This window comes from Lactuca virosa, chromosome 4 (genome assembly GCF_052849685.1).
Source record: "Lactuca virosa cultivar CGN04683 chromosome 4, Lactuca_virosa_CGN04683_v6, whole genome shotgun sequence".
In the NCBI taxonomy this organism is placed as follows: Eukaryota; Viridiplantae; Streptophyta; class Magnoliopsida; order Asterales; family Asteraceae; genus Lactuca; species Lactuca virosa.
The window spans coordinates 445,555,443-445,569,738 of NC_136429.1; the positions used below are offsets into that span (position 1 = coordinate 445,555,443).

At 39.1% G+C, this 14,296-nt stretch overlaps 1 protein-coding gene across 1 annotated transcript; it reads left to right on the plus strand.

The window, feature by feature from the left end:
• Window positions 1–11,037: 11,037 nt before the first annotated feature.
• Window positions 11,038–13,604, plus strand: LOC145109091 (growth-regulating factor 2-like). The gene is made up of 4 exons (XM_079046199.1): window positions 11,038–11,547; window positions 12,081–12,308; window positions 12,399–12,720; window positions 12,819–13,604. The coding sequence occupies exons 1-4, from the start codon at window positions 11,202–11,204 to the stop codon at window positions 13,432–13,434; spliced, it is 1,512 nt and encodes a 503-aa protein (XP_078902325.1). The 5' UTR covers window positions 11,038–11,201; the 3' UTR covers window positions 13,435–13,604.
• Window positions 13,605–14,296: the final 692 nt, after the last annotated feature.

The window sequence follows — 14,296 nt, forward strand, 5'->3', positions numbered from 1 at the left end:
AATCTATTAATTAAACTAGACTTTTAATTTAATTAAACTCAAACCATATATTTATGGATTAATAATACTCTTTTAATTAAACGCTTTAATTAACTATTAATAAAGTCCATAAGAGTTAATTTGAACTATTCAACAAAACATCATAATTCCAATTATTAAACTCAAAATTAAAACCATTTAATTAATTGTTTAAGTTATGAACCCAAGAGTTTTAGAATTCAATTCTTTTTTTCATAAATTTTTTTTCTCAAATTCCAAAACTTGAGGGCAAGTTTTGTAATTCTTAAAAACCTTTGGATTCCATAACTTATGGAATTAATGGTGTTTTATGATGAAACTTTCCATGTTCCATAACTTAAGAACAAGTTATGGAATTCTTTAAAACATTAACACCAAATTTTGTAACTCCATAAAAACTTTGAATCAATTTTTTTTAAAAAAAAAAACTTTCATATCCATAACTTATGGAAGTTTCAAAAACCCTTAAGATCACAACTTTAAAAAAAACTTTTGAGCTCCAAAATTTTATGACAAAATTTGTAACTCCTTAAAACATTTAGATCAAACTTTTAAAACTAATAAAATAATGATATCATTTTATCTTTTACTAAATTTGACCTAATTCAACTCATATAACAAATGATTCAAATTTTACAAATAATTCGTTTTTCACAAAACAAGTAATTATCTTAAAATTTGACAAACGTCATGTTTTTTTTCTTTTTTTTTTTCAACTTGAAAATAAAACATTTGCATCAATATAACAGAAAACAACCCATGGCTCTGATACCACTGTTGGGTTTTGAGCATTCTAACACTCCTATGGTGTACATGCAACCCTATAAACCTTGGATCTATGTTTTCTCTATTATACATGCAAATATTAACTATTCCAAGATTTCATCTTAACTAGCATATTATGAAGCACCTATACTACAAAGTTCTAGTTAGATGACATACCTTTTGATGTAGCTTGATGTCTTCAAGCTTTAAGAGCTTAGCCCCAATAGTGTGGAAGCCTCAAATGGAATCACAAATCACCAAAACACCTTGGAAGAACTTGAGAGAATATGTATGCACACTAAAATCGGCCCACTCTTATTTTCACACACTTGTTCCAATTTTGTGAGCCAAGGACCCCTTTATATATTATGGAGGATTATGAGGAACTTTCCTGATTTGGTAAATTTAGACACTACCACAAATGAAAGAATCAAATCCATTTTCCAATATTGTTGTCAGTGGAATCATATAAGCAACAATTTTCCACAAATGTCATTGTAAGGATACTTCAAATAAACAAAATTAAACAATTTTCTTTTATTTTAAAACTTTGCGGAAAAACTTATCCTTACAATCCACATGGAAAATTGTTGTTATCTATTCCTTAGCAATATATCATAACTTCTTAAGCAACTGCTCGAAATTCTGATGCGGTCGAAATTCTGGCCAATCCCTTTCCATTGGGAAGAGAATGCTTTTTCTGGATTTCCAGTGTCACCATTGTCACTGTCCATAAAGTTTTTGGGAAGTTGATCTTCTAATCAAATTTGCTTCACTGTCGTTCCAAATCATTGTTGATTCAGCAGCACCAAGCAAATAGATATGATCATTAAGGTTCATGTCATAGTCTGTATCATAGTAGTCCCAAAGGAACTCACTATGTGACTTAGAAAGTGATTGAACATCCAACTTTCTCAAGACTTTGAAACCCAACTCTCCCGGCTTGTCAATATGTGACTTCATCTCTAAGATGTGATCACACATAGACCTTGCTTGCCATTAGGGCTTGAGTGACCTTGAACTTGTGGGTTAGGGAGAATAATTGGAGGAGGTGGAGGAAGTAAAGTTCCAAGAGATTTGGGAAGATCATAGATGTCTGAACTCGACATCTTTTGGGAGATATTCAAGATAGTTGATCTAAAGTCCTTAATATAACACCCAATATGAAATATTAAGGCTAGGATCCAACAACCTATTTATAACTGGAAGAGGGATGCCGTAATCCGAGTTATAAAATAGTTGAAGGTAGGTAAATGACGATTTACCAATTTCCACCATGAAAAACGAAATAATTTAATTAGGTTTTTTACTTGGATTTGAAACTCCTAGATCTTTTGAGATTCATTGAACTTTTCAATGGCATGTTTCAATCTCGAGTGTGCCCTGCAGGTTTTGTGACTGGGATGTCGAGGATCACAAAACAAGGTGTGAAGTAACCATGCAAATATACTTGGTACCCTTAATATTTACCCCTCAATCGATGTGCCGGTTAACCACATGAGCTCCACTGATACTATGATAAATATTAAGTTACCCTTTGCCTACTTTGTTAAATCCAGGTTAGTGTGCCGGTTAACCACACACGCTCCACTAACGGTTTAAACAAAGTGCAAAGTGTAATTTCATGGATTAGCACCTTATTCACATTTTCCTAACTAACTAAGATTGGGAATTAATAAAAGGTTTAGTTACTTAGTATTTATCATTAATACTTTTAATGAAGGGAGAATTATAGTCCTTCTCCTACCTGTTCGGCTAACGACCCTCCACCAGTCAAGGAAGCGGTGGGTGAGAGTGGACACCCATTAAGCTGCCATTTTATAGGCAACAACCTTATACCCCCCCTTATAGACCGGCTTCGTGAATGAGGCCTACTAATGGTAAGACGACTTGCTCTTATACATATAATATATTAAACTTTTAATATTATAATAGTATAAGGGTGTATTTTAGACATTTAAAATACTTCATGGTTTAATCTATTAATTAAACTAGACTTTTAATTTAATTAAACTCAAACCATATATTTATGGATTTAATAATACTCTTTTAATTAAACGCTTTAATTAACTATTAATAAAGTACATAAGAGTTAATTTGAACTATTCAACAAAACATCATAATTCCAATTATTAAACTCAAAATTAAAACCATTTAATTAATTGTTTAAGTTATGAACCCAAGAGTTTTAGAATTCAATTCTTTTTTTCATAAATTTTTTTTCTCAAATTCCAAAACTTGATGGCAAGTTTTGTAATTCTTGAAAACCTTTGGATTCCATAACTTATGGAATTAATGGTGTTTTATGATGAAACTTTCCATGTTCCATAACTTAAGAACAAGTTATGGAATTCTTTAAAACATTAACACCAAATTTTGTAACTCCATAAAAATTTTGAATCAAAATTTTTTTAAAAAAAAAAAACTTTCATATCCATAACTTATGGAAGTTTCAAAAACCCTTAAGATCACAACTTTAAAAAAAACTTTTGAGCTCCAAAATTTTATGACAAAATTTGTAACTCCTTAAAACATTTAGATCAAACTTTTAAAACTAATAAAATAATCATATCATTTTATCTTTTACTAAATTTGACCTAATTCAACTCATATAACAAATGATTCAAATTTTACAAATAATTCGTTTTTCACAAAACAAGTAATTATCTTAAAATTTGACAAACGTCATGTTTTTTTTCCCTTTTTTTTTCCAACTTGAAAATAAAACATTTGCATCAATATAACAGAAAACAACCCATGGCTCTGATACCACTGTTGGGTTTTGAGCATTCTAACACTCCTATGGTGTACATGCAACCCTATAAACCTTGGATCTATGTTTTCTCTATTATACATGCAAATATTAACTATTCCGAGGTTTCATCCTAACTAGCATATTATGAAGCACCTATACTACAAAGTTCTAGTTAGCTGACATACCTTTTGATGTAGCTTGATGTCTTCAAGCTTTAAGAGCTTAGCCCCAATAGTGTGGAAGCCTCAAATGGAATCACAAATCACCAAAACACCTTGGAAGAACTTGAGAGAATATGTATGCACACTAAAATCGGCCCACTCTTATTTTCACACACTTGTGCCAATTTTGTGAGCCAATGACCCCTTTATATATTATGGAGGATTAGGGTTACATCCATGTAAACCCTAATACCCATGACCTTTCATTTCCTAGGATCCATGGGTTAAAGCTCCATGGACTATCCATGAAGACTTAGCCCAACCTAAATGAACTTGGCCCACTACACATATATATCTAAGAGTCCATATTTAATTAGTTCCTTTTGATCACTTAATTAATTATAAATTAATTCTTGATTAATACTAATTAAATAATATGATTATATATTAATATATTAGAACTTATAATATATTAATATAAATCATAAATATACTATTCTCAAAAGACTATCGATATAAATTGTGCCGGTGAAGTGCAACCCAAATGGACCATGCCGGGTCGGGTCAAGTACATACCAAATATAGTTATGGACTTAGACATTAATCCAACAATGATATGCGTAGGTACTTTTCTTGTGAGTTCTGTACCTGCCTTAGTGTTATTTGACTCGGGTGCGAGTCGATCATTCGTGTCGATAGCGTTTAGTCGACACATCAGTATTCGGCGAGAGACGTTGAGTCGACCTCTACGCGTTTCTATAGCTGACGAGCGAGCGGTGTATGCTACGGATGTGATTCAAGGATGTATACTCGAGATCTTCGGTGTTGAGTTCCCGATCGATCTGGTCCCGATAGCGATGAGGGGCGTGTGTGTCATAGTGGGCATGGATTGGTTGAGCCGATTTGGGGCTGTTATAGACTGCGAGCGACAATTGGTGACGATACGAGACCCTAGTGGGGGAGTACTTACGGTGTACGGCGAGGGTACCCGTTCTGAGTCAGCATTTTGTTCGGCTGCTAGAGCGAGGCGGAGCCTACAGCAGGGCTGTAGTGGGTTTGTGGCATATGTGATGGATTCGAGTGGCCGCCGAGGGGCCAAGTTTGGTTGATGATGTGCCGATAGTGCGTGAGTTCCCGGATGTGTTTCCCGAGGAGTTGCCGGGTATGCCTCCCGAGAGGCAGGTGGAGTTTCGCATCGATTTGATTCCGGGGGCAGCGCCTATCGCCAAGGCGCCTTATCGCCTTGCGCCGCCAGAGATGCAGGAGTTATCCTCGCAGCTTCAGGAGCTCCTGGGGAAGGGGTTTATTCGACCGAGTAGCTCGCCATGGGGAGCGCCGATCCTTTTTGTCAAGAAAAAGGATGGTTCACACCGGATGTGTATTGATTACCGGGAGTTGAACAAGTTGACGGTTAAGAACCGTTACCCCTTACCGAGGATCGATGATCTGTCCGATCAGTTGCAGGGAGCGTCTTGGTTCTCCAATATAGATTTGAGGTCTAGATATCATCAGATGAGAGTGCGGGATGAGGATATCCAGAAGACGGCGTTCAGGACTCGTTATGGGCATTACGAGTTCGTGGTGATGCCTTTTGGGCTCACCAATGCACCGGCAGCGTTCATGGACCTCATGAACAGGGTGTGCAGACCGATGTTGGATCGATCGGTGATCGTGTTCATTGATGATATTCTGGTGTATTCGAGATCCCGAGAGCAGCACGAGGAGCATTTGAGAGAGATCCTCAGAGTTTTGAGATCGGAGAAGCTGTACGCCAAATTCTCCAAATGTGATTTCTGGTTGCGATAGGTCCAGTTCTTGGGGCATCTCGTCAATCAGAAGGGGATATTGGTCTATCCGGCCAAGATTGAGGCGGTGATGAGTTGGGAGGTGCCGAGATCTCCCACCGAGATCAAGAGCTTTCTGGGGTTGGCCGGCTACTATCGGAGATTTATCAAGGATTTCTCCAAGATCGCCGTGCCTCTCACCAGGTTGACCCGGAAGGGCGTTGCTTTTTCGTGGGGTCAGGAGCAGCAGACCTCGTTTGAGACTCTTCGCCAGAGGTTGTGCGAAGCCCCGATGTTATCCCTTCCAGAGGGAATGGAGGATTTTGTGGTGTACTGCGACACATCGATATCGGGGTTGGGTGCGGTGCTTATGCAGAGGGGGCATGTGATAGCGTATGCATCGAGGCAGCTGAAGCCTCATGAGACGAGGTATCCCACCCACGATCTGGAGTTGGGGGCAGTGGTGTTCACCCTCAAGATCTGGCGTCATTATTTGTATGGGGTTCGGTGTACCATATACACGGACCATAAGAGTTTGAATTATCTGATGGATCAGCCCAACCTGAATATGCGCCAGAGGAGATGGTTGGATGTGGTAAGGGATTACGATTATGACATCCTGTACCACCCGGGCACAGCTAATGTTGTAGCTGATGCTCTGAGCCGTAGGGCAGGGAGTGCCCCGATTCGAGACATTTGTATGCGATTGACGGTGATGACTCCGGTGTTGGACACCATTCGGGAGGCCCAGGCAGAGGCCGTGACGCCAGAGAACCGCAAAAGGGAGCGGGTAATCGGGCAGGTGTCCGAGTTCGTTACCGATAGCCTAGGGCTGATGACCTTTCAAGGTCGGATTTGGGTGCCGTATACAGGCGGGGCACATACCATTCTGATGGAGGAGGCGCACAGATCGAGGTTCTCGATCCATCCCGGGGCCACTAAGATGTATTTGGACCTGAAGAGAGAGTATTGGTGGCCTGTATGAAGAGGGATGCTGCGTGGTTTTTTGAGAGGTGCTTGACCTGTCGCAGGGTTAAGGCCGAGCACCAGCGTCCGCATGGCAAGTTGCAGCCACTTGAGGTTCCCTAGTGGTAGTGGGAACAGATTTCTATGGATTTTATCACCAAATTGCTGAGGACCGCGAGGGGCGTCGATGCAAATTGGGTGATAGTCGACCGGCTGACGAAGAGTGCTCACTTCCTTGCTATCAGTGAGAGCTCTTCCGCAGAGAGGCTGGACGAGTTGTACGTGAGAGAGGTGGTATCGCGTCATGGAGTACCGATCTTGATTGTATCAGATCGAGATGTACGATTCACTTCCAGGTTCTGGAAGAAGTTCCACGAGGAGTTGGGTACGAGGTTGCATTTCAGTACCGCCTACCACCCACAGACAGACGGGCAGAGTGAACGAACGATCCAGACGCTCAAGGACATGCTTCGAGCATGTGTGTTGGAGTTCGGAGGAAGTTGGGACACGTACTTGCCGTTGGCTGAGTTTTCCTACAACAATAGCCACCATTCGAGTATTGGTATGCCTCCCTTCGAGTTGTTGTATGGGAGGAGGTGTCGGACTCCCATTTGCTGGGGAGAGGTAGGGCAGCGCGTGATGGGTAGCACTGAGATAGTGCTTCAGACGACTGAGCAGATACAGCAGGTCAGGCAGAGGTTGTTGACAGCTCAGAGTCGCCAGAAGAGTTATGCGGATAGGCGACGATCCGAGCTTGAGTTTCAGGTGGGAGACTTCGTACTCCTGAAGGTGTCTCCTTGGAAAGGAGTGATCCGATTCAGGAAGAGGGGCAAGCTGGGGCCCCGGTACATCGGTCCGTTCAGAGTGACCGCGAGGGTGGGCAGGGTAGTGTATCGTTTGGAGCTACCTGCGGAGTTGAGCCAGATTCATGATACCTTCCACGTGTCTCAGTTGAGGAAGTGTATAGCCGATGAGTCAGCGGTGGTGCCACTGGAGGACATTCAGGTGGATGCGATATGGAATTATGTTGAGAGACCAATCGCGATCTTGGATCGGAAGATCAAGGTTCTGAGGAACAAGGAGGTGCCCCTGGTTCAGGTCCAGTGGCAGCATAGGAGAGTGTCCGAGCTAACGTGGGAGCCGGAGTTAGAGATGCGGGAGCAGCATCCAGAGTTGTTTGCCGAGCAAGACTTCGAGGGCGAAGTCTGATTCTAATGGGGGAGAATTGTAACATCCAGATTACCAGGTATTCTATAATGTTTATTTATTTTGAGTTTTGAGGAGCGACTCGACGAGTCGACGCCTGGACTCGTCGAGTAGGATCGTGATTTGCTGACTGGATTAATGAGGGGACTCGACGAGTTGATGGGTGGACTCGACGAGTCCGTGCTGTGGGCTGAAACCCTAAATCCCCGGGCCTGTACCCTATTTAAAGGACCTTATGGCCCTCATTTGCGGCCACCTTCACCCTTGAGAGCACCAGATCACCTGAGAGTGTTGTGAGGGAGAGAAGAAGCCATTTTCATCATTCTAAGTGTGATTTTCCAAGAAAGAAGGAAGGAGGGCAAACAAGGAAGATCGAGGAGCTCAGATCTACCACCATTTGATCAGAAAAGGCTGCTAGAGGTACTAATCTGTGCTCAATCTCGTGTATTTGGTGATCTACTTGAATCTAGGGTTTTCTTATGCCTTCTTTGGCTTGGATTCGAAGCATGTGAGGTCCCAAGGTGGAGTTCTTCTTAGATCTGGACCTTAAGAGGTCCAGAGAGTCCTATCTATCTTGCTTTTTGCTATTCCATTAGAGATATGACCCTAGGTTGCCATTTTAGAGGCTATTTCACCAAAAGAAGCTTTATGGACGTTAAATGAGTGTAAAGGTCGGACCTTTACGTGATTATAGTGGTTGGGAAGGCCAGATCTATAGGTTAGAGAAGCATATTTGACCTCAGAAGGTCATTTGAGTGTTGCCATGGAAGGAACTCGCCGAGTCCATAAGGGGACTCGACGAGTCGAGTCGGGGTTGCCACACGATTCGTGACAGGAGTAACCCGTCGAGTGAAGGGATGACTCGACGTGCCAAGTGAGGCTAGAAGGATTCAGAGGACCCGCAGGGACTCGCCGAGTCGCCCATGTGCACTCGACGAGTCGGGTCAAAGTTTGACCGTTGACTTTAGTTGACTTTAGGGTTTTGGTCAATCTGATTCGAGAGAGTTCTGGGAGGGGTAGAATGGTCTTCTACCCATCATTAGAGATGAGTTATGAGAAAGTATTGATTAGGAATGTTGTTCTGTTGATAGGAGGAGGCTAGATCGGGTATCCGAGCACGGGAGATTATCCGATATCGTACGAGGTGAGTCTTCTCACTATACTGTACCTAGAGTGGTACCTATGTGTGACCGGAAGGTCTTGTATGCTATGAGGTGTATGTACTGTATGCTGTTATGTGATATGTATTTGTGTTATGTATGTTATGAATGATAAGGACCGGAAGGTCATCATGATGTGGACCGGAAGGTCAGGATGATATGGACCGGAAGGTCATTATGGGTAGGACCGGAAGGTCTACCGGGATTGTGGGACGGAAGTCCCCTGAGACACAGAGACCGTAAGGTCTTATAGCCTTGAGTGGCGTATGTGCGTATGTGGTGTTTTGGGGAACTCACTAAGCATTTATGCTTACAGTTGTTATGTTATGTGTTTCAGGTACTAACGAGGATCGCGGGAAGGCGCCGGCATGATCCGTACACACTTATGGAGTTTATGTTATTGAGATTCTGGGACATGTTTTGTTATGACACAGTGAATACATTATGTTTTTATGTTATCGTGTGATTGAAAGTATGTTTTAAAAATAAAAAAATTGTTTTGAAAATTTAAGTTGTTAAAGATGCACATCGACGATCTTAGGTTCATGAATATATACATGATAATACATCAAGTTCTTGATATTAATACGTTTCCATTTTGTTATAATATGTTTGCTTATATCGTGTTAACTACAACTAAATGTGCTTTCAAATGAGACTCCATAGCAAGAGGTGACTCACACTACAAATGACTTTCATACTGGAAAAAATGTATATCTATTCTTGGTTGCCTCACCCTCATTATCAAGTCTTTTATCTTTTTAGGGATGCACATCGACGATCTTAGGTTCATGAATATATACATGATAATACATCAAGTTCTTGATATTAATACGCTTCCATTTTGTTATAATATGTTTGCTTATATCGTGATAACTACAACTCAATGTGCTTTCAAATGAGACTCCATAGCAAGAGGTGACTCACACTACAAATGGCTTTCATATTGGAAAAAATGTATATCTATTCTGTCTCAATGTAAGTTCATGATTCCTGAAATCCTAAATCATCTTTGTTACATAATTGCACAAAAAGATCTTTAAGATGAACATTTTTGAACGGAATAAATTGATATTATAGTGACTTTTGAAAAAAATTATAATGATGTGTCAAAATCGAAAAAGATTTGATAATATAACATTTGTGTCACATCAGCATATAATGTCAATATTATTTTCTAACTCAATATAACCGGATAATAGGGCAAGGAATTACAGAAAAGATTAGAGTGCAATAGTCACTATTAAGCAAAACTCAATATAATGTTTGATTAAGAATTAAAAATATAATGTCAAAATTGGAACCATAAAAAACATAATATTTTTGTGGCATTTACCATTATATTTTATCTAAGTTTTTTTTTTTTATCAACATAATTCCCAAATTCTTGACTTGGGTTTTCCTTTTTATATGAACTATTCATCAGTTCAAAATAAAGAAAAAAAGTCTTATATACAACCAAATCTTTCAAAAACACCGAGGTTTTCTTTTTTGAAAACGGCAAATATTATAAAACCCATCAATCTCTCATAAGTTTTGACACTTGTCATTTTGTGATATCTTTAAAATAAAATAATATCCACATGTCAATTTCTAAATTTTTTCAAATTTTAAATTAAAGTCACATAATACTTATACTTATATATGTAAAGTATTAAATATAATAAATTGCAATTAATATGTTTTTCATTCTTTTTTCAAAATTTTATTTTAAATAATATTTATTGTTTACACTTTGTTATATAATCTTTTTTAATCAACCCGTGTAGTAAACGAGTTTTCCACCTAATTAATTATATTTACTTATCAATTTTAGATCTTTTATATCTATCTTTAATATTTGATTTTGCATGCACAATATCTATAATTTCTTATACACATAAGACCGTCTAGATTCAATCTCTTCTTAGTTCTTACCCTTCGGCTTTTTAGGATTTGGGCATAATTGTTGTTATTTTTGTATCATTATTCAATACAAATATTCAATGTTATATCTATTTTAATAACCAACTAGTAGCAATTATTAATTAATTAATAACAAAAACAATACGAAGGTATTATTAATTTTCATCAAATATTCAAAGCCGATATGTTGGAATCCAAATCCAAATATGATGTGTGATTGTGTGTAACTTGCAAAACCACTAAATTACAAGGACTCTTTTACAATTTAACCAAAGTAGACTCCAACGAAATCTTAAACTTCAATCTCCCTTTTAAAGATTTCAATTCCGTCCATTTTTGTTCAAAGCTTCGTCTTCTCCGCAGCTTCAACATTCCAAAATCTTCCGACTTTCTTTCTTCTTCCATCAAACCTTCCAAAAAATCAGCTTCAAATGCACTTAAGCTCCATGAAAACCCTCTAGAATTCAAGACTTCCAAAACCATGGATTTTGGAATTACACCTTTCCACAATACACAACTCTTAAATCACGACGAAAAAACCAATGGATCTGGGTTCAATAAGCAAGAGAGATCCGACCCGGACCCTCCTGATGATCAAGAACTCTTTCTTCGGACCTCAAAATCTTCAAGAACTGATTACTTTGACCAACCCACCAAGACAATGTCGATGAGATCTGATTCTTTCCTTTCAGTTTCAGCTACTGATGCCAACAATATGCTCAGCTTCTCTTCTTCTTCTTCGTCTTCTTCTTCCACCATTAAAGATGCAAACCAGAGCTCGCTATTTTCTTTCTACCAGCCTTCACCTTCTTACATTCGAAATACAGGTACATAGACAAATACACGTATACACGTGTCTCTCTCTGTGTGTTCTTCCATCAATTTCGTATCTGGGTTTTGTTCTGGTTGTGTCTGTGATCTTGGAAATATGTAAACGAAACTAAAATCTTGATGTTTTTAGCTTTAAATTAGATCCTATGGAAGATGGTTTTTCGGAAAATGAGTACGTGTTTGATGGGTTTTAATCTTTTTCGTCGAATTTAGGGGGTGAGGGAATCGGATCCTAGGGAACAAGCCCAAGAAATGTTTTTAGGTTTCGATTCTCGGTAATTTCTTTTTCCAGTGCTACAGTGACTTGTACTACATGCATTAACAAGTTATACATTTGTCTCTATATCCATTTTCGCCATTTGTGGTCTGAAAAAACCTAGACTTTGATAAGTCTTTTCATTGCTATCTATGATCTATCTATGTCCTGTTATTCGGAAGCAACTATTTTTTGTTATAGTCTTGTCAAAATGTCAAGTCTTTTCCTTTCTTCATTTTGAAGGTCGCATTTTAATGGCGTTTTTGGTTTCAGGGTATGGCTATGGAGGATTACAAACAGGTATGCAAATGCCGGTTTCAAGGTATAAAGGGCCTTTTACACCTTCTCAATGGATGGAGCTCGAACACCAAGCTTTGATCTACAAATACTTCGTCGCTAATGTCCCAGTTCCATCGCATTTGCTCACTCCACTTCGGAAATCCCTCAACACTTTCCTTTTTCCGGCGACTTCGTCTTCAACCTCTTACGCCCCCAATTCCTGTAAGTAGTAGTTTCAGAACTTTTTCCGGCGATTTCGTCTCTTTCGTGTAAAATACTCGAATCTAATGTTGGTTTTTTGGGTTTTTAAAGATGGATGGGGAGCTTTCCATTTGGGATTTTCCGGCAACACCGATCCGGAACCAGGGAGGTGCCGGAGAACCGATGGGAAGAAATGGAGGTGCTCTAGAGATGCTGTTCCCGATCAGAAATACTGTGAAAGACACATCAACAGAGGCCGACATCGTTCAAGAAAGCCTGTGGAAGGCCAAAATGGCCAAGCTAATGTCTCCGTTCCCGCTAAAGTGGGTCCCGTCGTCTCCTCCTCCTCATCTGTACCAGTTTCCGGCAGCCGAACATCCACCGTTATTGCTACCCCCGCCGCTGCAAACCACCACAATCCTTCCACCAACAGGTGAGTAGTAATATAAACGTCAAATCTCTTCCGATTTCTCCTTTCTATAGTTTTTTTAAAACAAAAATCAAACTGGTGTCGTGATTGATTGATTTCAGGACACAAGAATCGCAACCATTCACTGCTATAAACTCGTCGGAGACTCTGATGTTTCCGACGAACTATAACTCTTTCATGGATCCGGTTGCACCGAGCCTGAATCCGACCCCGAATCCGAATCCGAATCCGAACCCACTTCCAAGTTTTGTTAACGAATGGTCAAAAGAAATCAAACAAGACTGGACCCAGCTCTCGATGTCTATTCCCATGGCGTCTTCAGATTTTTCATCGTCTTCAAACTCACCAGCTCAAGAGAAACTTGTCGTTCCACCACTTGGTCTATCTCACGAGTTTGATCTTAACCCCACTCATAAACAAGCATCAAACTGGATACCCATTTCATGGGGGAACACAATGGGGGGTCCATTAGGTGAAGTGTTGAATCGAACTTCTAGCAGTGGGGTAAATAGCAAGAATGCGTCATCATCTTCAGAGATGTGGGACGCCATTAACAACAACAATCTTGGATCTTCTCCAACTGGGGTGTTGCAGAAAACCACATTTGTGTCACTTTCGAATAGCAGTTCAGGGAGTAGCCCTAAAGGGGACAAAAAGGACGATTATGGTGGTGGGCTTTGTGATGAATTGCTGCTTTCAAGTTTCAACACTTGCTAGTTGATCTTGTAAGTTTGAGAAAAGGGAAATGAAGAGAGTTTTCTTTTGTAATTTGTTGGTTTTTTTTTTTGACCTTGGTTTTAGACAAAGGATCATTTTGAAGCCAATTTGGAGAAAAAAACACGTGTATCTTCTTGATGGAAATGGATTTGATGCTACGTTTGAAGTGATTGTTGATGTTAGATTTAGTGTTTTTGTATTCAAAGATGTTGAAAAATCTTTTGTGTATCCTTGAGATGATTAGCAGAAACGTTGTGTGTGTTTTCCTCTTTTTCAGTTTTTTTTTCCAATCTTGCATGTACAAAAGTCGTTAAAATCTAGATCTTATTTTATGTTTTGCAAGATGGTGATAAGAAGATGTGGTTATGATTGGAAAATCCACCAAAATAAAATATTTTTGAAATTTATTTTCAAATATTTGGTTTGCCCTTAGTATAACTAGATATTGATTAAGATGTTGATGGTGGAATTATTCCACTCTTTAACATATTAACTAGATATTCTTGCTATAAACCGTAAAAATTATGAAGAAAACATAAAAAAAAAAAAAAAAACAAAGATAATCATAATCAAGACATAAGATTGTAAAGAGAATAACATGATTACCATGATGTTCGCCTAGTTCAAGATAAATGGATGAAGTGGTGATATTTAATGAGTGGTGATATTTAATGAGGCTTTTTTGTTTCTTGCAGAATGTGCCTAGTTCAAGATAAATGGATGAAGTGGTGATATTTAATGAGGCGTGCCTAGTTCAAGATAAATGGATGAAGTGGTGATATTTAATGAGGCTTTTTTGTTTCTTGCAGAATGTGATGCTTGATTTCAAGTTATATGGACAAATTTTTGAGGCTTAACTATA

Excerpts from the sequence above, each read along its gene's own strand:
- LOC145109091 (XM_079046199.1), top strand. The coding sequence starts at position 11,202 with ATGGATTTTGGAATTACACCTTTCCACAATACACAACTCTTAAATCAC. Across the intron at positions 11,548-12,080 it reads TTCTTACATTCGAAATACAG|GGTATGGCTATGGAGGATTA; the intron begins GTACATAGACAA and ends TTTTGGTTTCAG. Across the intron at positions 12,721-12,818 it reads CACAATCCTTCCACCAACAG|GACACAAGAATCGCAACCAT; the intron begins GTGAGTAGTAAT and ends GATTGATTTCAG.